Raw genomic sequence first — 18728 nt, 5'->3', positions numbered from 1 at the left:
TGTGTGTGTGTGTGTGTGTGTGTGGGGGGGGGGGGGTGTTAGAGCTGGTTTCGGGCAGTGTGAAAGAAAGTGCAACAGACACTCTTGGCTTACACAAATGCAGCCAGCAACCCTGCTGGGAAGCCATAGTCTGGTCTGAATAATGTGTCCGGGTTTTAGGTGGTCTGAAACCCGGACGTAGGATTCTAAACCCAAACTGTCCGGGTGAATCCCAGACAGATGGCAACCCTATTCCAATCCCGAACAGGTGGCAACCCTAGTAAGCACCCCTGTCAGTGTTAAATGTTGTTTTTTTTTTCTTATCCCTGTAAACTGATAGATTTTGCTGGAGAGCAGGTTCTTTTGAAAAACAGACTTAATGGCTGGATCACCAGATGAAAACAGAAGGAAGAAAGCCTAAAACAGAAAACGAATGCAGCTATCACATCTAGGAATTGGTAAGCTGCAATATAATAAGTGCTTTTGGGTTTAATACTAGTTTAATAAAAGTAATGCAAAGAATACGAAGATGCTATATAACCCCCCCTCCCCCCAGATGTTAGGTACTGAACCCCGCTGGTTGTAGGGGGGGGGGGACACTTTGTACATTGCCGTTTGCCTGGCTGAATTTGCTTGCCTGGTGTTTAGGAAGAGGCTGCGGCGGTTTGGAAGTGAACATTTTCTATTTGTTTGAAGGCTGTAAAGATATTCCCAGCCGGCAGACCCACTTCACAAGATATTCGCAACTTATTTCCCCAGCGACTGCAGCACTGCTACCGGTTGTGCGGCATCTTTTCAAGCTGCCCTGAACTCCGCCATCAGGGGGGTGGAGACGCGCCATCTCTGGAGTACATCGCGCTTTTATAGGGAGGCTTACGACCTGTTTTATTACACGCGCTCTTAACCTTCCCGTATTTAACTATCGCCGCCGCTGTAGCGCTTTGGATTAGTTCAGTGCAAGGACAAGATACGGCGGAAAAGCAAAGTAAAAATGCTGCCAATTCATTTTCACAATTTTGCCTCAGTTAAAAAAAAAAAAGATAAAGTAACAAGCAGGGAGGTTTTCATGTAACATGAATGTATTGCACCTATCAGAGTCACATCAATAGATTGTGATTTTTATTGTTGCCGGTTACAGAAATCTTATCAAATCCAATCGGTATTCTCAGAACGGAAACTATTACAAACCTGGATCACATCCAACAGCCAGATTGACGGGAAAATGTCTGATAATGCCCATATATGCTTCAATAAGTGATCAATTTCTTTCTTTTTTTACAATTTCCAATCGGAGTAATCGATCTATAGTCAGCAATCCATTTGATCGATATGCCACACATGGGATTTTGATCGACAGGCAAGATAAAATCATAACTTATGATTGTAAGTCAGGGGTGTCAAACTCAGTTTCATCGTGGGCCGCATCAGCAGTATTGTTGCCCTCAAAGGATTAGTTGTGTCTGGAGTGTGCTATGTACAGAGTGCAGGGTTGCAGAGCGTGTTACATACAGAGTGCAGATTTTAGAATGATGCTACATAGAGAGTGCAGAGTTCAGGAGTGACCTGTGTACAGAGTGCAGAGTTCAGGCGTGTGCTAAGCACAGAGTGCAGCATTCAGCTCAGGAGTGCACTGTGTACAGAGTGCAGAGTTCAGGAGTGCACTGTGTACAGAGTGCAGAGTTCAGGGGTGCACTGTGTACAGAGTGCAGAGTTCAGGGGTGTGCGAAGCACAGAGTGCAGAGTTCAGTTCAGGAGTGCACTGTGTACAGTGTTCAGGGGTTCACTGTGTACAGAGTGCAGAGTTCAGGAGTGACCTGTGTACAGAGTGTAGAGTTCAGGAGTGTGCTAAGCACAGAGTATACAGTTCAGGGGTGCACTATGTGCAGAGTGCAGATTTCAGGGGTGCACTGCATACAGAGTGCAGAGTTCAGGAGTGGCCTGTGTAAAGAGTGCAGAGTTCAGGAGTGGCCTGTGTAAAGAGTGCAGAGTTCACGAGTGATCTGTGTAAAGAGTGCAGAGTTCAGGGGTGTGTTAAGCATAGAGTGCAGAGTTCAGATCAGGAGTGCACTGTGTGCAGAATGCAGAGTTCACTGTGTACAGAGTGTAGAGTTCAGGGGTGCACTGTGTACAGTGTGCAGTGTTCAGGAGTGACCTGTGTACAGTGTGTAGAGTTCTGGGGTGTGCTAAGCACAGAGTGCAGAGTTCAGGGGTGCACTGTGTACAGAGTGTAGAGTTCAGTTCAGGCGTGTGCTAAGCACAGAGTGTAGATTTCAGGGGTGCGCTATGTACAGAGTGTAGAGTTCAGGGGTGCGCTATGTACAGAGTGTAGAGTTCAGGTGTGCGCTATGTACAGAGTGTAGAGTTCAGGTGTGCGCTATCTACAGAGTGTAGAGTTCAGGTGTGCGCTATGTACAGAGTGTAGAGTTCAGGTGTGCGCTATGTACAGAGTGTAGAGTTCAGGGGTGCGCTATGTACAGAGTGTAGAGTTCAGGTGTGCGCTATGTACAGAGTGTAGAGTTCAGGTGTGCGCTATGTACAGAGTGTAGAGTTCAGGTGTGCGCTATGTACAGAGTGTAGAGTTCAGGGGTGCGCTATGTACAGAGTGTAGAGTTCAGGTGTGCGCTATGTACAGAGTGTAGAGTTCAGGTGTGCGCTATGTACAGAGTGTAGAGTTCAGGTGTGCGCTATGTACAGAGTGTAGAGTTCAGGTGTGCGCTATGTACAGAGTGTAGAGTTCAGGTGTGCGCTATGTACAGAGTGTAGAGTTCAGGTGTGCGCTATGTACAGAGTGTAGAGTTCAGGTGTGCGCTATGTACAGAGTGTAGAGTTCAGGTGTGCGCTATGTACAGAGTGTAGAGTTCAGGTGTGCGCTATGTACAGAGTGTAGAGTTCAGGTGTGCGCTATGTACAGAGTGTAGAGTTCAGGTGTGCGCTATGTACAGAGTGTAGAGTTCAGGGGTGCGCTATGTACAGAGTGTAGAGTTCAGGGGTGCCCTATGTACAGAGTGCAGAGTTCAGGGGTGCGCTATGTACAGAGTGCAGAGTTCAGGGGTGCGCTATGTACAGAGTGCAGAGTTCAGGGGTGCGCTATGTACAGAGTGTAGAGTTCAGGGGTGCGCTATGTACAGAGTGCAGAGTTCAGGGGTGCGCTATGTACAGAGTGGAGTGGCCACCACTGGCAAAAAGGTTCTTCATTTTTATTTCCATAGAGAGAGAAGTATCTGTTACCAGGAGCAAAAAAATGTCACAGCATGTTGGAAAATGTCTTGCAATAATGGTCACTTTAGAATCAATCGTTATGGTCGGTCGTAAGCAATCCTCGAATGGGTTACACCACTTGTTTTTATTGGGTTGTGTGCGCACAGATTTACAATTTGGATTGCTGATAGGATGTACTGGAAACACTAGGGCTTCGGCACTTTAAATGTGGTTTATAAGAAGCCTTTCAATGAGGTTTATAAAGAGAAAATAATATTTTTTTCTTTTTTAATGTGGAGCAGAATATTGCCACCGCAACTCATATGGCCCCGGCAGGGATATTGGTTGCTATCGGTCACTACTCCCCGCACATCATCGCTGCTATCTGAACCGCCTTAGTCAATTATTTTGAAATAAAGTCACCATAACTGTAAGGAACAATTATCATTTTAGCATTTTAAAACTTCCAGCCGATGACGTTTTCCAGGAACAGAAATGAGTTGAGAGGTTCTTTAGTCCTTTTCTTATCGGGAAAAAATGAGCTAATGAAAATCATACATGGGATTCGGTGCAACCAGATTGCCATGGTGGATTGTTATGTAATGACGTAGAATATTAAGCTTCTGTTAGTGACGCAATAATTGCTACGGCCAATAAAACGCCTCCCGATGAGACGTAAACATATCTACTAATAATAAAATTCATGAGCAACAAATAGTTTTTTTCTTTTTGTAGGAGTACAACTTTTATTATTAAGCGGCATATATTTTTCAGCAGGATAGAATACCTCCAATATTACCAGTTCTGCCATTAGTAATAGTAAACCAATTGTTATGATGACTTAAGGGTGACGTGAAAGTAAAGGCACATTAAAGGGGTTGTAAAGGTTCGTGTTTTTTCACCTTAATGCATCCTATGCATTAAGGTGAAAAAACGCCTGCCAGTGACCAGACCCCCCCCCCCCCCCCACCCCCCGTTTAACTTACCTAAACCCTCAAACTTGTCTCTCGGCTAGGGGGTTCTCGGCTGTTGATTGGATAGCTTGATAGCAGCACAGCCAATACCAATAGGTATTGGAGCCAATACCTCCAATATTGGCTCCTGCTGCTGTCAATCAAATCCAATGACGCGGCCACCAGGGGGCGGGGCCGAGTCCTGCATTCGCCGTCTATGGATGCCGAATGCTGCACTCAGGAGCACGCCGACAAGGTAACCCCCCCCCCACTGGAGAGAGCTTCTCCCAGGGGGTTATCTAATGCGGGAAGGAGCTGAGAGAGCCACCGGGGGACCCCAGAAGAGGAGGATCAGGGCCTCTTCTGGGTATGAGTATGACATGAGTATGACATGTTTGTTATTATTTTTAAAAAAGGAACCTTTAGTATCACTTTAAGGCTTGCTGCTGACACATGGGGGAGATTTACTAACACGGAATCTGGTGCAGCTGTGCATACCCTGTTTCCCCCGAAAATAAGACCTGGCGTGATTGTCGGTGTTGGCTGCAATATAAGCCCTACTCCCCAAATAAGCCCTACCCGGTTTCCCCCGAAAATAAGCCCTACCCTGAAAATAAGACCCATCACTGACAATCACGCTAGGTCTTAATTTCGGGGAAACAGGGTAGTAACCAATCAGCTACCAGGTTTTAGCCTACAACGTTCACACTGGAGGCGAATTTGAAATCCTGCACGTTCAGTTGAACTCGCAAGTCTTCAAACCTGCATTTCATTGTGAGTTGGGGGGGGGGGGGGGGGGAGTGATGTGGCAGACATCTTTTACGGGTTCATGCACAGGTGACTATACAAATTGCCCCCAAAGTCGCCAAAAGTAGTACAGGAACTTCTTTTGGGATTCGGACAGTGCCATTGCCGACAATAGCCGCCGATTTGGCACATGATTTGACAGTTTTAGTAAATCCCGCCCACTGAATTAAACATATATCTACTAATATTAAAATGAATGCGCTCCAAATTGTTTGATGAATGAGGACAATTTTTACGATTACATTTTCTAACATAATAGAATACTTCTAATCTTACCACTGGAAATAATAGCAAACCAAAGTTATCATAATCATCACTGTTGTTCATATGAAACAATGTTGACATCTAATTTGGTGGGTATGCAAAGACCCCCAAGGGAGGCAAAAAGGAGTTGTTGTACAATGAAGTGTTAAAGGTAAAGTTGGGTTTACTGGCAGTATACACACAAATCATAGTAATGAGCTTTTTTTTATAATGATGACCAAAGTGTGATGTGATAGTAAAGGGACATTCAGGTTCACTGCTGACACACAGGGCCAAACATATCAACTGATATTAAAATGAAGGTGCTACAAATTGTTTGACGAATGAGTAACATTTTTACGATTCAGCCCTGGTTCACACTGGAGTGTTCTGACATGTGATTTGACATGTCAAATTGCCGTCAATGGCATTGTCCTAATCGGTGCGACGCCGCATCTGCAGCAGTGGACCGATTTCAAAAAGTCGTATCCGTGATACTTTTTGCATTTTCGGGCTGTGATTTACGTTGATATCGGTGCAGAAACCTGCACAGGTGTGTCTGAAATTGCAGCCGAAATCAGGACTGACATGTGGGACTGAAATCGCGTGAGTTCCCGCAGCTCAGTGTGAACCTGGGCTAAATGGCATATATTTTCCAGCATGATAGAATACCTCCAATATTACCAGTTTTGCCATTTGTAATATCGGCAAACCAATTTTGTTGTTTAGTAATACGCATACATTTGCATGGATTTGTGAGAGACAGAAGATGTCAAACAAACCTGATTTCTTTTTATGAAGAGGTAAGTAAAACCTTGGACAGAGGGGTGGTGGTGGACATGGTATACTTGGACAGAAGAGTGGCTGTGGACGTGGTATACTTGGACAGAGGGGTGGCGGTGGATGTGGTATACTTGGACAGAGGGGTGGCGGTGGATGTGGTATACTTGGACACAGGGGTGGCTGTGGACGTGGTATACTTGGACACAGGGGTGGCTGTGGACGTGGTATACTTGGACAGAGGGGTGGTGGTGGACATGGTATACTTGGACAGAGGGGTGTCAGTGGACGTGGTATACTTGGACACAGGGGTGGCGGTGGACGTGATATACTTGGACAGAGGGGTGGCTGTGGACGTGGTATACTTGGACAGAGGGGTGGCTGTGTACGTGGTATACTTGGACAGAGGAGTGGCTGTGGACGTGGTATACTTGGACAGAGGGGTGGCGGTGGACGTGGTATACTTGGACAGAGGGCATGGCAGTGGACGTGGTATACTTGGACAGAGGGGTGGCGGTGGACATGGTATACTTGGACAGAGGACATGGCAGTGGACGTGGTATACTTGGACAGAGGGGTGACGGTTCAGTGTTGGGACTCTTACTTTTTAATACCTTTATAAATGATATTGGGTCTGGGATTAAAAGTACCATTTCTGTCTTTGCAGATGACACCAAGCTATGCAGTGGAATAACGTTCTTACAGGATGTCTCCAATTTACAAGCCGACCTCAATGCTCTGTCTAATTGGGTGACTATGTAGCAAATGAGGTTTAATGTTGATAAATGTAAAGTTATGTACTTGGGGGCCAAGAATATGCATGTATTATACATGCTAGGGGGCGTACAACTGGGGGTATCTGTAGCGGAGAAGGATCTGGGGGTTTTGGTAGATCATAAGCTCATGGCTTCCAAAGCGAGCAAAGTCCTTTCTTGTATTACGAGAGGTATGGACTCCAGAGAGAGAGATATCATCTGTTCAAATCATTAGTAAGACCTCATCTGGAATATGCGGTTCAGTTTTTGGCACCAGTTCTCGAAAAGGATATCAGGGAACTGGAGAAAGTGCAGAGAAGGGCAACCAAACTGATAAGAGGCATGGAGGAGCTCAGCTATGAGGAAAGATTAGAGGAACTGAATTTATTCACTCTTGAGAAGAGGAGATTAAAGGGGGGATATGATCACCATGTACAAATATATACGGGGTCCATATAGTGAACTTGGTGTTGGAGTTATTCACTTTACGGTCAACACAGAGGACAAGGGGGCACTCTTTACATCTTGAGAAAAAGAGATTTCATCCCCAACTAGGGAAAGGTTTCTTCACAGTAAGAGCTGTGAAAATGTGGAATAGACTCCCTCCAGAGGTGGTTCTGGCCAGCTCAGTAGATTGCTTTAAGAAAGGCCTGGATACTTCCCTAAATGTACAGAATATAACTGGGTACTAACATTTATAGGTAAAGTTGGTCTAGGGAAAATCCGATTGCCTCTCTGGGATCGGGAAGGAATTTTTTCTCTTGGATCATGCTTTTCTGGGGGGGCTTTTGCCTTCATCTGGATCAACCGTGGGTATAGGATTGGGTATAAGGGACTGTATGATATTTTTTATTTTATTTATTTATTTATTTATTTTATGGTTGAACTAGATGGACTTGTGTCTTTTTTCAGCCTAACTATGTAACTATGTAGCATCATTATTGTCTATAAGAAGCAATGTTGAAATCTTATAAGCGTCAGGAAATTGGTGGGTTTGGAAAGACCCCCAAGGGAGACAAAAAGAGCTCGGTAATATCGGCAAACTAATTTTATCATTTACTAATTCTCATCATTGTTGTCCACAAGAAGCGATGTTGAAATAATATTTGGTGGACATATAAAGACCCCCAAGGGAGGTAAAAAAAGGTGTTGGTGTTCAATGAAGTGTTAATGGTAAAGTTGGGTTTACAAGCAGTATACACACAAATCATGGTAATGGGATTAGCGGCTTTGTAATGATGACCTAAAGGTGACGTGATAGTAAAGGGACATGGGGGCTCACATCTACTAATATTAAAATTCACATGCTGAAAAATGTTTGATGAATTAGTACAATGTTTACGATCAAATGGCATATATTTTGCAGCACGATTGAATGCCTCCACTTACCGATATTGCCATTGGTAATATCGGCAAAACAATTTTATAATGTAATATAACTCATCATTGTCGTCCATATGAAGCAATGATGAAATCTTATTTTTGGACATATAAAGACCTACAGTTAAAAGGTGTTGGTGTACAATGAAGTGTTAATGGAAAAGTTGGGTTTACCGGCAGTATACAGATAAATCATAGTAATGGCTTCCTTTATATTGATAACCCAAAGGTGGGGGGAGGGGGGTAGGGGGGGGGGGGGCGATATGATAGTAAAGGGCCATTAGGGCTCAGTGCTGACACACAGAGTCAAACTTATCTACTAATATTAAAATTCACATCCTGCAAATTGTTTGATGAATGAGTACAATTTTTACGATTAAATGGCATCGATTTTCCAGCATGATAAAATACCTCCAATTTTACCAATATTGCCATTTGGTAATATTGGCGAAAACTGTTTTATAATTTTTCTAATACTCACCATTGTTGTCCATATGGAGCAATGCTGAAATCTTATTTGGTGGACATGTAAAGCGAGGGAGGCAAAAAAAAGGAGCTAGTATACAACGAAGTGTTAATGGTAAAGTTGGGTTTGCTGGCAGTATACACACAAATCATAGTAATGGGCCGTTTTGTAACGATGACCTAAGGGTGACGTGATAGTAAAGGGACATTACGGCTTACCGCTAACACACAGGGTCAAACATATCTACTGATATTAAAATGAATGTGCTACAAATTGATGTACAAGTATGAATGATAGAATACCTCCAAGCTAACCAGTTTTGTCAATGAATATATTGGCGAGCCAGTTTTTTTGTTTATAAATACGTGTCATTATTGTCTATAAACAGCAACGTTGAAATCTTATTTGCATGAGGAAATTGGTGAGTATGGAAATACCCCCCAAGAGAGACAAAAAAGGGACTCGGTAATATCGGTAAAACAATTTTATCATTTACTAACACTCATCATTGCTGTCCATATGAAGCAATGTTGTAATCTTATTTGGTGGACAAAGTTGGACAAAGGAGGCAAAAAAAGAGAGTTGGTGTACAATGAAGTGTTAATGGTAAAGTTGGGTTTATAAGCAGTATACACACAAATCATAGCAATGGGATTAGCTGTTTTTTTTTTTAAATGATGACCTAAGGGTGACGAGATAGAAAAGGGACATTAGGGCTTACCGCTGACGCACAGACTCAAGCTGCACAAGCTTTCTTCACATGTGTCATCCTGGCTCTCTTGGTCGCCTTCATCTTCTTCATCCTCACCTGTCCTGGTGTTCTCCCGTCTCTTCCTTCGAGAGGGTCTCCTGACAATGCGGAGGACCTTGTTGACCCTGTTCATGAGCCGGCAGGGGAAAGGCTATCCTCAGCTCCTGGTGGCTCTGTGTGCTGGGGTCCTAACCACGGAGAGGTCGGTCTCAGGAGGGTTCTCCAAGCTGAGCTGCTCCAACACAGAAGAAGAAGGTTGAGAGAATTCTCTGCTTCTGAGGTCTGTGTGGGCAGATATGTTTCTCTCTCTCTCTCTCTGCTGACTTACTACACAGGAGCTAATAACTCTCGAGGGCAGAGCCTTTTCTTGCTGGAATGTTTGAGATGTTGGATAGAAGTCAGTGCTCAGGCAGCCTGTTATTAGCTCTCCGCAGGCTGAAGAATGAGCTGCCTCTCACGGTCCTTCAAAGCTCAGATACTGTCAGCGGGGATGGCAGAGCGACATGTGGAACAAATACATCATGTCGTTAATGTTCACAAAGCGCTAAACTTCATTGGCAGCCTCCTTTGAGATACACGGGAAAGAAATGGGGAATACGAGATACGAGGCAATGAAAGGGAGGGGGCAATATATGTTGCATAATAATAAAAAAAAAGTCTAAATAATTGTCAGCTCTTCAGGAGAGGAGAGATGAAGATTGCATAAATAATCACCTCTTTTATATATTATCCCATAACCCACGCCGGTAGTCCATCTTTTCAATATCTATCTATCTATCTATCTATCTATCTATCTATCTATCTATCTATCTATCTATCTATCTATCTATCTATCTATCTATCCATCTATTTATCTTTCTGATCTATTTCTGTGCCTCATAGAGTTATTAATTGCAGAAAGGGTTTCAGGCAGCCAGTGAACATATGCATTTGATTTATACACACGTTAAGTATGTGTCATCAGAATGTATAAATACCCAAAGTATGCCATTAATCCTCCAGATGCTCTAATTAGCGGAAGGTCTGAAACTTCAAACAAGTGAATCTTTCAGCTTGAAGCGTGGAAATGATAGGGCAAACACAGGAGAAATTGCAGGAGTTTGCGATAAAGGGGAGAGAGCCTCTGTGACAAGGGAGTTTTAGAGAGTATTGGTGACAAGGGAATATCAGAGAGTATAAATGGCAAGGGAGTATCAGTGAACTTCCATGAAAGGGGATTAGCGGGGAGCGTCAGTAACAAGGGCATATTAGAGAGTCTCAGTAAAAAGGAAGTATCGGAGAACCTCAGTGATCGGTGGCTATCATAGGGACTCAGTGACAAGGGAGTACAGAGGCCTCAGTGACAGGGGAGTACAGAGGGCCTCAGTGACAGGGGAGTACAGAGGGCCTCAGTGATGGGAGAGTACAGAGGCCTCAGTGACAGGGGAGTACAGAGGCCTCAGTGACAGGGGAGTACAGAGGGCCTCAGTGACAGGGGAGCACAGAGGGCCTCAGTGACAGGGGAGTACAGAGGCCTCAGTGACAGGGGAGTACAGAGGCCTCAGTGACGGGGGAGTACAGAGGGCCTCAGTGACAGGGGAGTACAGAGGGCCTCAGTGACAGAGGAGTACAGAGGCCTCAGTGACAGGGGAGTACAGAGGCCTCAGTGACAGGGGAATACAGAGGGCCTCAGTGAGAGGGGAGTACAGAGGCCTCAGTGACAGGGGAGTACAGAGGGCCTCAGTGAGAGGGGAGTACAGAGGCCTCAGTGACAGGGGAGTACAGAGGGCCTCAGTGACGGGGGAGTACAGAGGGCCTCAGTGACAGGGGAGTACAGAGGCCTCAGTGACAGGGGAGTACAGAGGCCTCAGTGACAGGGGAATACAGAGGGCCTCAGTGAGAGGGGAGTACAGAGGGCCTCAGTGAGAGGGGAGTACAGAGGCCTCAGTGACAGGGGAGTACAGAGGGCCTCAGTGAGAGGGGAGTACAGAGGCCTCAGTGAGAGGGGAGTACAGAGGGCCTCAGTGACAGAGGAGTACAGAGGGCCTCAGTGACGGGGGAGTACAGAGGGCCTCAGTGACAGAGGAGTACAGAGGGCCTCAGTGACAGAGGAGTACAGAGGGCCTCAGTGACAGGGGAGTACAGAGGGCCTCAGTGACAGGGAAGTACAGAGGCCTCAGTGACAGGGGGGTACAGAGAGCCTCAGTGACAGGGGAATACAGAGGGCTTCAGTGACAGCGGAGTACAGAGGGCTTCAGTGACAAGGGGAGTACAGAGGGCCTCAGTGAAAGGGGAATACAGAGGGCCTCAGTGAGAGGGGAGTACAGAGACCTCAGTGACAGGGGAGTACAGAGGGCCTCAGTGAGAGGGGAGTACAGAAGCCTCAGTGAGAGGGGAGTACAGAGGGCCTCAGTGACAGAGGAGTACAGAGGGCCTCAGTGACGGGGGAGTACAGAGGGCCTCAGTGACAGAGGAGTACAGAGGGCCTCAGTGACAGGGGAGTACAGAGGGCCTCAGTGACAGGGGAGTACAGAGGGCCTCAGTGACAGGGAAGTACAGAGGCCTCAGTGACAGGGGGGTACAGAGAGCCTCAGTGACAGGGGAATACAGAGGGCTTCAGTGACAGCGGAGTACAGAGGGCTTCAGTGACAAGGGGAGTACAGAGGGCCTCAGTGAAAGGGGAATACAGAGGGCCTCAGTGACAAGGGAATGTAGAGGGCTTCAGTGACAGGGAAGTACAGGGGGCCTCAGTGACAGGGGAGTACAGGGAGCCTCAGTGACAAGGGAGTACAGAGGGCTCAGTGACAGGGGAGTACAGAGAGCCTCAATGACAGGGGAATACAGAGGGCTTCAGTGACAGGGGAATACAGAGGGCTTCAGTGACAGGGGAGTACAGAGGGCCTCAGTGACAAGGGAAGTACAGAGGGCCTCAGTGAAAGGGCAATACAGAGGGCCTCAGTGACAGGGGAGTACAGAGGGCCTCAGTGACAGGGGAGTACAGAGGGCCTCAGTGACAGGGGAGTACAGAGGGCCTCAGTGACAGGGGAGTACAGAGGGCCTCAATGACAGGGGAGTACAGAAGGCATCAGTGACAGGGGAGTACAGAGAGCCTCAGTGACAGGGGAGTACAGAGAGCCTCAGTGACAGGGGAGTACAGAGGGCCTCAGTGACAGGGGAGTACAGAGGGCCTCAGTGACAGGGGAGTACAGAGGGCCTCAGTGAAAGGGCAATACAGAGGGCCTCAGTGACAGGGGAGTACAGAGGGCCTCAGTGACAGGGGAGTACAGAGGGCCTCAGTGACAGGGGAGTACAGAGAGCCTCAGTGACAGGGGAGTACAGAGGGCCTCAGTGACAGGGGAGTACAGAAGGCATCAGTGACAGGGGAGTACAGAGAGCCTCAGTGACAGGGGAGTACAGAGAGCCTCAGTGACAGGGGAAGACAGAGGGCCTTAGTGACAGGAGAGTACAGACAGCCTAGGTGAAATGGGTGTATCAGTGAACCTCTCTGAAAGTTGATTATTAGAGAGTCCCAGGTCCAAAAGAGTATTAGAGAGTCTCGGTGAAAATCAGGTATTCAGAGAACCTCGGTGGCCAAGGAGTATCAAAGGGCCTCAGTGACAGGGGGTACATAGGGCCCCAGAGAAAAGGAGTATCAGGGAGCCTTAGTGACAATGGAGTATCAGAGAACCCTAGTGACAAATAATATCTGAGAGTGGCAAGGAAGTATTAGGGGTCCAGGGACACAAGGGAGCATTACAGAACTTCAGTCACAGGGAAGCCTTAATCACACTGGAGTATCAATGGGCCTCAGTGACAATAGAGTATTTGAGAGTCTCGGTGACAAGAGAGTATTAGAGATCCCCAGTGGCAAGAAAGTGCCAGAGAGATTCAGTGGCAAGAAAGTGCCAGAGAGCCTCAGTGATAGGAGAGTATCAGAGAGCCTTAAAGGTAAGACATTATCAGAGAGCTTCAGCCACAATAGTGTATTAGAGGGCCTTAGTAAAAGGAAATAGAGAAGAGCTCTAGTGACATAGAAGTATCATAGAGCCTCTATCGCAGGGTTTCTCAACCAGAGTTCCATGAAACCCTTGGGTTTCTCAAGAGGCTGCTAGAGGTTCCTCCAGAAATAGGCAATATCTGCCTCTAGGATACCCAACCACTGATCCCAACAATCATTTTAGCTATCTGTAGGGAGTGAATTCTTCCCAATGACCACAAAAGAAAGGACCATACTTCACACTGACCATCACACTAATCTACTGTGAGCTGTAAATATATATAATTATTAGAAAAGTTCTCTGAAGCCAAAAAGTTATTTCAAGTGTTCCTCCATGTTAAAAAGGTCGAGAAAGGTTGTTCTGTGGCAAGGGAGTATCAGAGAGTATCAGTGACAAGAGAGTATCAGAAAGCTTCAGTGACATGAAAGCTTCAGACAGTCTTAATGGTAATGTTGTATCAGAGGGCCTCGGTGAAAGGGAAGTATCAGAGAGCCTCGGGAGGCAAAGGAATATCAGAAAGTCTCAGTATCAAGAGTATCAGACAACCTCTGAACTTTAATGACAAGAGAAATTTAAAGAGATTTAGTAACAAGAGAGTATTAGCCCTTGTACACACGGTACACAATCCGTCGGATTTTGTCCGAAACTGTTGCATACACACGGTCGGACAAAGTTGTCGGAAAATACGATCGTTCAGAATGTGATGACGTTATTTCGTTATGACAGGACTACGTTCCACGCTAGTAGCCAATAGCTTTGATGTAGGAATTTAATCTGAGCATGCGTGGCACTTTGTCCGATCGGAATTCTCTACACATGATCGGAGTATGTCCGATCGGAGCATTTTGTCTGAAAATTTTACCAACAAGTTGGAAAACTTGGTCCGTCGGATACTCCGACAGAAACAGTCAGATGGAGACCACACACAGTCGGAATATCTGACAAAACGGTCCAATCGGACACATTCCGTCGGAATCTCCGACCGTGTGTACAAGGGCTTAGAGCTCTTGTGACAAGGGAGTATCAGAGACTCAACAGCTTGTTACTATGAAGCCTGGATTGCAAGGCAGAGCATACAAGCCAGTAAAAGGGACAGCTTAAGCAGGCCATAGATGCTTCTACTCCCAGGCCTGTTTAGCAGGGACCGGTTGAGATTTGAACCATCTATGGGCAGGCTGACTATACCCAAGCCTGCCCCAGTCCTGTCATGTGATCTCCTGTGTCAGCCAGTGGCAGCTGCAGGGGAGAGGAAAGAGTGCTTGACAGAGCGGTGATGTCACCCATAGGCTTCCATGTCCTGGCCATTGTCCACGCTCCCCCTCTCCCCTGCAGCTGCCACCGCCTGATACCGGGGATCACGTGACTGGACAGGGGCCGAAAATAGGTATTTGCTTAATTTTTAGGTGTGAGGAAGTAAGTGCCCAAAGTCTGCTCTAATCCTTCCAATGCATATAAGTGACCTAGAGAGATTCCACCCCCCCCCCCCCCCCCAACAAAACTGCAGTTTAATTTAAGCATACTTCAATAAGTTTCTCAGCTAAATGGCACAATAAGAACTCTTTATCCTTCAAGAAAGCAAAACTTAATTCTTGTGGACTTTCCATTATAAGTACAAGCAGATCATTTCTCTTGACCCTCCGTAATTACACTCTTCTATCTCTTAGGAACCCATATCGGAAGAAGGGTGTCTAAGCCTCGGAGGAGAGTCTTATCCTGCAGAAGCGATGCTTTAAGTCCTGCCACAAAACAGGGAAAACCTTTTCAGAAATGCCAAACTGAACGGCCCGTGATTAGCTCTTTTGAAGTTGCAGCGAGCGTCTATCTCTACAGTCCTCACTTATCGGATGCTTTTCAGACTGCCGAGCTCTTGAGAAAGGCATCTTCCTTCCTCGAACAGATCAGATTTCTGCCTAACCTGTGAACGTCTATTGAAGAACGGAGGAAAGTGCGTAGCTTCCCATTGGTGTGTTACAATCCAAAGTATCAAATACGCTTTTAATATGTTTTTAAGTAGATATAATGGATAGTGGTTGTTTCTCAAAGTATGTCCTTGGTCCTGTGGCATGCTATCTAGTGCTAGGTTTTTCAACTCCAGTCCTCAAGGCGCCCCAACAGGTCATGTTTTCAGGATTTCCCTCAGATGTGGTAATTACTATAGCAATGAGACCGGTCAAATCACCTGTGCAAAATAATGGGAAGCCTGAAAACATGACCTGTTGGGGCGCCTTGAGGACTGGAGTTGAGAAACACTGATCTAGTGCTTCACATTGACAAACATAGCCTGAAATGACTCCACGGTTAGTTGCATTAGTCTTAAAAATGACCTCTTTTCCTTGTGCTGCCTCCTAGATCGTAAGCCCAGGTTGTTTGGGAAGTCTAACAAAGTCCAGATTAAAGTGACACTAATCGATATCCTTATTCTCCAAAAACAATCCATACACCTCCACTATTTATAGCAAAAAAAAAAAAGACTGTGCTAAAGGTTTCAAAACTCCGAAAGAATAAAAACTCTATAAAAAAAGGTGTAATATGGGAAGCTGCTAGCAACCAATATAGGATACACTATATAGGGTAATATAAAAAAAAAAAAAACTCCCAATAGTGTGAAATTCCAGTACAAAGATTTTATGAAAATGGATAAAAACGCTTACACACATGAACTATATACAGCATCCTACAGAAACCACAACTCCCAGAATTCCAAGTCTCACGGTGTGCATGCACAGTGATGCTACAGCTTCTGGCTCCACCCAACATGTTTTGGCAAGTATGACATCATCAGAGGCATGTGCCCCTGATGATGACGACGTGCCCCTGATGACATCGTATTTGACTAAACGCATTGGGAAAAGCTGGAAGCTGTAATGGCAGTGTGCATGCCTGCCTCAAGACATGGAAACTCACCTCGTAAGCCCCAGAGTGTGATATGGTGGAGGACACGAGGTGTTGTATGGTAGAAGAGTTTTGGCAGAACATGCTGCGCTGTGTATACACTGCATACACTGTCTATGGAGTGTGTCCTCCAGCATATCACACTCTAAGCCCTTGTACACACGGTCGGAGATTCAGTCGGAATGTGTCCTATCGGACTGTTTTGTCGGATATTCCATCAGACCAAATTTTCCAACTTGCTGGAAATATTTTCCGACAAACTGCCCCGATCATGTGTAGAGAATTCCGATCGGACAAAGTGCAACGCATGCTCAGATCAAATTCCTACATCAAAGCTATTGGTTACTAGCCTGAACATAGTCCCATCGTAACGAAATTACGTCATCACGTTCTGAAAGATCGGATTTTCCGACAACTTTGTCCGACCGTGTGTATGCAACAGTTTCGGACAAGATCCGTCGGACAAAATCCGACGGATTTGGTTGTCGGAATCTCCGACCGTGTGTACAAGGGGCTAAGAGGGTTACAAAAGCACACATGCAAAGTAACATCACGGCTTCTTCCAACATGTTTTGTCAAGTATGACATCATCAGAGGAACATGCCCCTGATGATGACGACGTGCCCCTGATGACATATTTGATGAAACGCATTGGTTGGGACCATCAGCCATGACGGCATTGTGCATGTATGCCTCAAAACTAGGAATCCCACCTTGTAAGCCTCAGAGTGTGATATAAATGAGGGCATGAGGTGTTGTATGGTAGAATAGTTTTGGGAGATCACGCCGAATTGTCTATACACTGCAGACACTGTCTACAAAGTGTGTCCTCCACCATATCACACTCTGAGGCTTACAAGGTGATTTTCCAAGTCTCGAGGCAATGCAGGCAAGGCAGTGCTGTTGCGGCTTCTGGCTCCACTCAACAGGTTTAGTCAAGAATGACATTATCAGAGGCATGTTCTCCTGATGATGACAACGTGCCCCTGATGACATCACATTTGACAAAATGCGTTGGGAGGAGTCGGAAGCCATGACGGAAATGTGAATGCATGCTTCAAGACTCGGAAACTCACCTCGTAAGCCTCAGAGTGTGATATGATGAAGGACACAAGGTGTGGTATGGTGGAAGAGTTTTGGGAGATCACGCTACACTGTCTATATATGCAAATTGTTGATTGCAAATTTATTGTGGATCATCAATTTATAGGAGAAGCACATGCACTGGGCTTACACGAATGTCACTTAGTTTTATTTGTTTACATCCACTACTTAATGACCCTGCAATCTACTTTTGATGAAATTGTTTCCTACTATGTTTTTTTGCCTCCTGTAAGGTCCTCTTTCCCCTTTCATGTCTGTTTGTCTGGAATGAGCAATGTATGTTAGTTGTGGTCATGTCAAAAAATGCATTTTTGAAAGCCCATGGCGTGTGAAACACGCTCAAAAACTTCACCCGGTGCCAAAAAAATGTGCACACACATAATGAGTGAAACACAAAAACGTGCAACGGGTGTACACAGGCCCTCTAAAATCAGAGGGCCTTGCCCTGGTCCTGCCGGAGAGGCGGTTTAACCGCTTCCCGACCGGCGCACAATGATGTACGTCGGCAGAATGGCACGGACAGGCAAATGGGCGTACAGGTACGTCCCTTTGAATTTGCTGCCATGCCGGTCGGGACCTCCGTGAGTCCGATTGTGAGTCCGATCGTGGGTCCAGCGGACTCGATCGCCGTGGGGATACCCGCGATTATCTCACCGGGAGGAAGAACTGGGGAGATGCCGATGTAAACAGCATCTCCCCGTTCTGCCTAGCAACAAGCGACACTGATCTCTGCTCCCTGTGATTGGAACAGAGATCAGTGATCTGTAAAACACAGCCACGCCCCCCACAGTTAGCAACACACCCCTAGGGCACAGTGTGCAGTGAAATCAGAGGAAGCCATTTCAGTCCAGGAAAGGAGCCGCTACAACTGTGCAAGACTGAAGGGAAGTTTATAAAAATGTAAAGCACAGCTCCAGCCAAACAGCTAAACGCACACATCCGGTATCCCTGCACCGCTGCCTTTACCCGGATCTCTGCATGTACGGTACAGACTAGACATGTGTGTTTAGTTTCGTACGAAACGAAAATTCGTAAGAATTTCCGGAAATTCGTATATTCGTACGAATCCGAAATACAAATTTTTATGCTTACGAATTCCGTACGAAATACGAAATTTCGTTTACGAATTTCCGATCCAAATTCATAACGAAAATTCGTAATTAAGGAAACGTTAACGAACCTAAAAGTTAAAAACCCAGGAAGTCAGCCCAGCACGGGGATGGTGGGAGCCCCTCATAATGATAAATTCATCATAACGGAAATTTGTAATTGTTACAAAAAGTTAATGAACCTAAAAGTTAAAACCCGAGGAAGTCAGCACAGGGATGAAGGGAACGCTATGAGGAATTTCTATGCTTACGAATTTCATACGAAATACGAAATTTCGTTAACGAATTTCGGATCCAAATTAACAGAAACATGACTGGTGTTTTGTTCACCAAT

General features: G+C 45.8%; 1 protein-coding gene across 1 annotated transcript in view; it reads right to left on the bottom strand.

Annotated features, from left to right (window-relative positions):
- Window positions 1-9727, bottom strand: part of GRIP2 (glutamate receptor interacting protein 2) — a 293045-nt gene extending 283318 nt beyond the window's left edge. The window contains exon 1 of the mRNA XM_077451617.1: window positions 9283-9727. Coding sequence (XP_077307743.1) covers window positions 9283-9445 — 163 coding nt within the window. The 5' untranslated portion in view covers window positions 9446-9727. The remainder of the gene's footprint in view (window positions 1-9282) is intronic.
- Window positions 9728-18728: the final 9001 nt, after the last annotated feature.

This window comes from Lithobates pipiens, unplaced genomic scaffold (assembly GCF_037356315.1).
Source record: "Lithobates pipiens isolate NorthernLeopardFrog02 unplaced genomic scaffold, aLitPip1_a1.2 Scaffold_23, whole genome shotgun sequence".
NCBI lineage: Eukaryota > Metazoa > Chordata > Amphibia > Anura > Ranidae > Lithobates > Lithobates pipiens.
The sequence above is the reverse complement of the archived record's forward strand: the minus strand, read 5'-3'. Positions and strand labels throughout refer to the sequence as shown.